Source organism: Sinocyclocheilus rhinocerous, unplaced genomic scaffold (assembly GCF_001515625.1).
Source record: "Sinocyclocheilus rhinocerous isolate Xijiao unplaced genomic scaffold, SAMN03320098_v1.1 scaffold1142, whole genome shotgun sequence".
Lineage (NCBI taxonomy): Eukaryota > Metazoa > Chordata > Actinopteri > Cypriniformes > Cyprinidae > Sinocyclocheilus > Sinocyclocheilus rhinocerous.
In genome coordinates, this window is record NW_015656027.1 from 66,729 (window position 1) to 73,832 (window position 7,104).

A 7,104-nucleotide genomic window follows, 5' to 3' on the forward strand; every position below is an offset into this window, starting at 1 on the left:
TATATATATATTAGAAGTGGTGAGAAGAAACGATTTGTTTTTCTTGAAGTTTTTTTGTTTTTGTTTCATTTTGAATTCTGGAGGCTGCTCTTTGTCAGTTTAATACTAGTCATTCATGGAGATTTTTGCTTGGACTTTGGACAGTTTCCTTGAGTATGTTGACTTGAATTGTCCTGATGTTACATTTCAAAAGGATCTTGTGAATACACACAAAGGTCCAGTGGTGTGTGCTGGCAAATTGAACCACCCTTAAATGTCCATTCTCAGATGAGCTTTATTCTCTTTAATAACAATGTATTTGATGGGACGATGTGTTGTAAGAGTACCTATCTATCTATCTATCTACAGAGAGAGCACACAATTCCAGAATGTCTATGATATAGCACTGAGAACTGTCCAAAGAACACAAAAAAGAAAAAGACAGAAAAAATCAGTTAATCAAGGGGGTGTTCACATACCTTTGGCCATAAAGTGTATATAGAACCCTGAGCAAACTGCTGACACAGTGGCTGCATGGTTATTGTCCATTTTCATCTTTTGCAGACCCAAGCAAGTTACCACAGATCCGAAGATTGTCTGCATAGTACGCTGCAGTTATTTATTTATTGAAGAGCTTCATTACTTGTAATTGTAATCTCCTTAGGGCTCTGTGCCATTTTTCAATGTCCTGTCAATGTCAATAACGCACCAGTCACAATTTCATATTGGCACTGTATCTATTGGGTATACAAGTGTGTGTTTTGGGGTGCCCACATCTCCTGGCCTTACCCACCAGCCCTTCCTCTCAGAAGAAGACACTGAAGAGAAGAGTGTCAGTTTTCCACCCCTCCCTGGGGCTGCCAGCAGGGCCACTGACGCCTTCTATTTCTCTAGATGCTATTTAAAACTCTGACTGGCAGGAGGCATGGGAAGGGCTCTTTATGGCATACCACATGGGTTTAAAATAAAAATAAAGCAAAGGGAAAAGTGTCCTAATGACCTGAGACACCATTTTCTCACCTTGAAAAGATAGCTGAGAAAAAAAAGAGTAACCCATCAATAGAGTCAAATCACTTTATTAAATCTGTAATATGCTGAATACCCTAAAGAACAATCATAATCCATGAAGCAGACAGTGTTTCAAGTGGCATCCCTGGAGTCTTCAGCAGATTATTATCAGCAGTGAGAGGTGAATCCATATATCCCATTTAGCCCTCCTTGTTCACTTAGATGTTTATGCCATTCAGCAGGCTAGCAGACCAACTGTTACTGACCCCCTCCAGCTCCCTATAGAAGCTGCCTTCGCCAAGAACACAAACATTTTATGACCACACTAGCACATCAAAGGAAATGGTGTACAGGGCCAAATGACCATTACATTTTGACCTCGTTCCTGCTCCAAAGTCAGTTGTAACAATAAAATCTCTGAATCGTCAAGATTCAGCTGACACAGATGTCTGACCACCAGCAAGAAAACACCAAGAATAGTGCCTCTCACCATCTTTAATGTCTTCACATCTCCTGTTGAAGTTTTCATAAGAGTCCCAGCGGATCAGGGGATCCTGGGTGTTGTAGTCCACAGAGACACTAGGTCCATTCTGTAGATGATCCAACCCTTAGAGGGACAAACAAGAACTGCAGAGCTGAGGCCTTGAAACGTGCTCATCTCTTCTATCAAGATCATATATCCTCTAGATGATTAAAAGATATGTACAATTTACAGTTTTGGTAATATAAGCCTACCTTTGATTTTCTCTGGACCAAAAGAAAAGATGAACTCCGCCTTCCCATATTCAGGAAATCTCTCATCTGCTAAATCACATATTTATGATTAGTCTGCATGCCATCTTATCCATAATTAAAAATAAACATAAATTAGCAAAAGACAAATAACACACTAACCTTTAAATGTCTCATCAAGGTCATTCTTGGTGAAGACCAGTGCTAAATTGTGTAATGCACATGTGTGGAACTGCACTCTGAAGATCACATCCCTACTGGGGTTTTGATAACGCTTGTGATAACATTTCAGCTTCAGGATGGAGGATATGGAAAAAAGGGCAGATCAAAATGGATACAGGCTGGGAAGATATTATGCAAAAGACATTTTGTAGATTCTTGCTCATCTATAATCATTTCGGTGTCAATATTGTTCTTCCTACCAGGATATCTCCTTTTAGTAGCAGGCCAGGCTCAATGGTGATACAGATGCTTGTATGACTGTCGCCTTGAACGTTACTGTAAAACACGGAGGGGAGGGGAAAGGAAAAATGATGGATGGGGTTATTACAAGCATACTTCAAGCTGTCTCAATGCTGAATTATACAGACTATGCCTAAATGGAAGACTAGCTTATTAAAATATTATCATCTACTGAACAAGAGCATGAAAATTTAACCATTTAACTTGCAGCAGTGGAATGTCTGATGTTACACAGGATATTAATGCCAAAAAAGCACAGATGGAAAAAGAGATGGACAGAGAAGTGTTTGATGCAAGGGGGTGAGATGAGAAATTTATTTGAGAATCCTTTTTGGCCACGGTAGAAACTGTAAAGGACCCTGTAATAATAATAAAAAAAAAAAAGAACTGCAGTCTTGGAATTGGCACTGTGTCTGCCATTCTACACACACACACACACACACACACACACACAGGCGCAGATTGAGATGGGTTAATCCCTTAACAAGAGGGCAACAGATGTTATACCAGACTCTCACACACAGATACTAATACAGCAAACAGCATGCAGACTTTCAGCTTGATATCATAAGAATTCATAATACGTAAATTCTATATACATAACATTTATACATTTTTATTTTTGAGACCCCAACCCCACCCTAAACCTAACCACTTTTCAATAATGTAAAAACGTAACAGGCAGATAAATGTACAGTGATAATAATTTTACAGTAGGTCACAATATACGGTTATATACTTTTGTCTTCAAAATAAAATTTTAACATTGGATAAATTTAAACATCCTTCAAAGCAAGTTGAATACGGCACTAGAGATCACACAGAACAGAATAAAACTGTTATAATGTCAAATCATGTAAATATTTTTAAATAATCGAATTGATTAAACACGTTAAAATAAACCTATGAATTCCATAAATTCAGTATTCTGTGAATGGATTCAAAATCATTTGTATGTCTCTAAAGTTCTTCATTTGTAAATATCTTGTGTTATATGCTGTTGTCACAACTTGGTTGTTAAATGCACACGAAAAAGATGAAGTTCCAAAAGTCTTTAATAATCCACACTGAAGAAAACTCAAACAAGGCAGGCAAACTAAACTCAACCAAAACACTGACAAGACCGGACAAACGGAACTGAAACAAGGGGAACTTAAATATACAGAGCCAACAAGGTTAATGATGAACACCTGAACAGATTGACACAATCAACTCAGAAACCATGACAACTAAGGATTTGGCAACTCTGGTCCTGGAGGGCCACTGTCCTGCAGAGTTTAGCTTCAAACCTAAGCAAACACACCTGCCTGTTGCTTTCTAGTGATCTTGAAGACACTGATTAGCTTGTTCGGGTGTGTTTGATTAGGGTTGGAGCTAAACTCTGTAGGACAGTGGTCCTCCAGGACTGAAGTTGCCCATCTCTGAACTAGAACAAAGGAAAAAGGAATCTGAACAGAAACAAACTAAAAGTCCATGAACATGAAACTAGACGAAACAGTTGAATATCCGTTACAGCTGTCAATATGTTAGAAACTTTACGTACAATGTCTACAATTACGATAATGAGATCACAACTACAGTTTAGGTATTAAAATTATTCAGCAATCAAACAAGGAAGCAATTTACTTACTAAATTCCAGATGTGTACACAGGCTGCATTGCTTGATAGATTTTGAGGAAGGGTCGGCAACCTGACATGGTTAGATATAGTACAGCACATCACTGATTTTACAGTTGCTTGCATTCAGCATATTATAATAATTATAGACATAAAATTGCACTGATGAATTGAATGTGTAGCAGTGTGTGCACCCACCTCCTTTAGACTCAAAATTAGGTACGCCATGCATGATGACATGGTGAAGGAACAGGGGCTTGTTGTTGATTTTTATGTGGCCAGAAAGGAGACCAGCGAAGTAATGCACATATCTATACATACACACAGCATTATGGAATGGAAAGATGAAAAAAAAATATATATAAAAATGCAATAGCAATTTTAAATATTTTTAGCCATTAAGAGAAAATATTTGTATATGATATACATCTTCCTCTTACTTAAACTTCAAATTGACGTAAAATGTATCAATATGTTACATATTTTAAAGAATGTAAGTATTATTAATCATTATTCATACTAGTTGACACTTAACATCATGATTAGTTTTAACTCTAATTATCAGGAACATCTTTTTATGTTCCACTGCAAATCCAGTTTTAGCACATGTACTCTGGTAGCACCTGCTGGTTCAATCCCCGAAATGCAAACACATCGACTCAGTTCAGACTTTGCAATAAGAAAATGTGATTTACAGATATCTAAAGCAAAATGCTGTATTTCTCACAAAAAAAAAGAAAAAAAGCAAATAATGATTTTCAGGTTGGTTCTGTCGGCAATATTGATTCCAAGATCAGTATGTAAAGGTCTGCATGGATATTTTGGTGTAGAGTCAAAATAGGCATGTGTGGTGCATTGCTGACCTCCTCTGGGAAGGCTGGCCCACGTGCATGGCTTTATCTTCATAAAAACGCTTCATGGCAAACCTGTCCAATGCCTGCTCAGCACTGAAAATATGAATGCAAAATATAAACACTTTACACAAATACATGGTCCTCTCTAATGTATCTTAAATACACCACGTTTCATATAGATATATCCTACCTGGCTGATAAGTTACTGTAGTGCATATAGGCACCCACCACAACACCAGTTCTCCCCCAATTTCCCTGCAAGAAATGTTGCCAAATTACCAAATTATCAAGGAGAACATGCAAAATTAAAACAAAGTAGGCACTGTCATTTTGGGATTTCAGTCAGGCTATATGTTTACTACATCCTATTTCTTAATGCTGGCTAGGCTTGAAATGCCTGTACAAAGACAATTATTTTTGTCTCAAAAATGTCTTCTTTTGTGTTCTGCAGAGGACAGAAAGGCATACAGGTTGAGGGTAAGTAAATGATGATGCATTTTTTATTTTGGTGAACTATTCCTTTGATTTGGAGTGCTTTGAATGGACACCATTAATTTTCCAACCTGGTCTTTCCATTCATCTCAATGGCTGTTGCTTGTCAGGCCCAAATTACAACATTTGAAATATGTTGTCTTGGCTTATTGGACCACAGGGTACTTTGAGCCAATCACATGAGCCATACATGCAGGATAAGATGCAAATTAATTATGTAATCTCTGGTCATACTTTTCCAACTTATATACCTAACTAGAAAGCAGGTGTCTAGAAAACAGATCTCTGATTACTGAGATGATAAGACAGACAAGTATCTTTCTGTATGTCCAGTCATATATGAATATCAACATTTTCATTGTAAATTCAGTTCCAATTGTACAACATGTAAAAAATGATACAATCAACAAATCATGGCAACTGTTATGTGAGATTCAACTTGTTTTTAAAATCAGTTAAATATAATCTAAATTGAAAGGCCAATGTGATTCAACTTAAGGCAGCAAATGATTTGTATAACAGTGACAGCATGTCAGTCCGGTCAGTCATGCAAGACGAAGGAGGTGGAGATTGGGTGCCCAAAGCCAGATGTGATATTATGTTTACCTTGTTGTGAAGTACCACCACATTGTGAGGGTCTGCATTAAGCCAGGTGTCCATGGCTTTACAGATACTGCAAAGTTTGTCTAGAGAAGGAGCATGATGATCGGGCCAACCAAAGTCCAGCACCTGTCATAAATACACACAAGCATGAATCAACTTTAAGACTACAAGCTGACAGGAACTCACAAACAAACAAACCAACTCACCCTTGGGTTCTGCTTGGTGATGTCATGCCTCTGTTCACTGAGATTAAGCAGCTGAAATTGGAAATAAAACTTTTAAACATTAATTGCTCATAGATAAAAACATCCTCTTTACTTAAAGTCCCCATGAAATCAATTTGTTAGTCTTAAGGTTATCTATAGGGCAGTGTGCTCCAAAACAGTGACAAAATTCGCATTTAGAAGATATAAGCATTCAAAGCTTGCAGTTCGTCACTTCCGCCAACACGGCTCAACAATTTTTTTGACGTCACATCGTACTTCAGCTTCTCATCAATCTTTCTGTCCAATCAAATGCTCTCTAGAATCCGAAGCCCCGCCCCCTACACTATAAAATAGACGCTGAAGCCACGGCTGAAATCGGTCACTTGTCCACAGAATTAGTATTTTCTGTACAGTGAATGGCACGTAGTGCACTATATAGGGGACAGGGGACGATTCAAACAGGGTAATTATGCTTTCCATTGAGGAAAAAAATAAGTCTGGTTTCGCGCTGTGTCACGCTAACCACGGCACCGCACACGCACTCTGCTCCGGTCCAGAGACATGATAGCACGGAGCGGATCACATGGGCGAGTCGGCGCAGACCACAAAATGTATCGGAGCTACTCGAATTCTACACAGAATGCTATATTTTATAGCAATATGGATGAGATTGTGGCTGGCATACCGTCAAATGCGGCTTTACGGAGCTCAACGGCTCTGAACGGCTCTAGCCCAAGCAGGGATATAAACGAACGCTATTGACGTCAACACATAGAGTAACGCTGCGTGTTTCTAAGCATTTCAGGGGACCTTTAAACTTATCCTGATTCCAAACCTGTATACATTCTCTTCTTCAGCAAAAGGGTCATAGCATTAACATAACCTGAGAAGTAAATATGAAAGAACACCCCACTCAATCAAGGACTTGCAATTACTGAATGTATGGAGCAAGGAAATAATGTCTAAAATGGATGTGCACGGTTTAATGCTGTTAAACTAAATCTATGTAGAAAACTGTCTGCTAAAATATCAACAACATTAGCAACAACTCTTATTAAAGTGCATAGTTTACCTATTAATCAGATGCTCATGAAAGTAAAGCAATAGTAGTGTGTATGCCCACCCCCCCCCCAAAAAAAAAATCATCATT

General features: G+C 38.2%; 1 protein-coding gene across 1 annotated transcript in view; it reads right to left on the reverse strand.

Annotated features, from left to right (window-relative positions):
* The window catches only part of LOC107719294 (tensin-like), a 125,437-nt gene that overhangs the window by 17,698 nt on the left and 100,635 nt on the right, over positions 1-7,104 (reverse strand). The window contains exons 7-16 of the mRNA XM_016526693.1: positions 5,955-6,005; positions 5,752-5,874; positions 4,844-4,908; positions 4,663-4,746; positions 3,998-4,110; positions 3,812-3,872; positions 2,142-2,217; positions 1,882-2,011; positions 1,723-1,791; positions 1,478-1,594 (exon numbers count right to left, since the gene is read on the reverse strand). Of these exons, the coding sequence (XP_016382179.1) occupies positions 1,478-1,594; positions 1,723-1,791; positions 1,882-2,011; positions 2,142-2,217; positions 3,812-3,872; positions 3,998-4,110; positions 4,663-4,746; positions 4,844-4,908; positions 5,752-5,874; positions 5,955-6,005 (889 nt within the window). The remainder of the gene's footprint in view (positions 1-1,477; positions 1,595-1,722; positions 1,792-1,881; positions 2,012-2,141; positions 2,218-3,811; positions 3,873-3,997; positions 4,111-4,662; positions 4,747-4,843; positions 4,909-5,751; positions 5,875-5,954; positions 6,006-7,104) is intronic.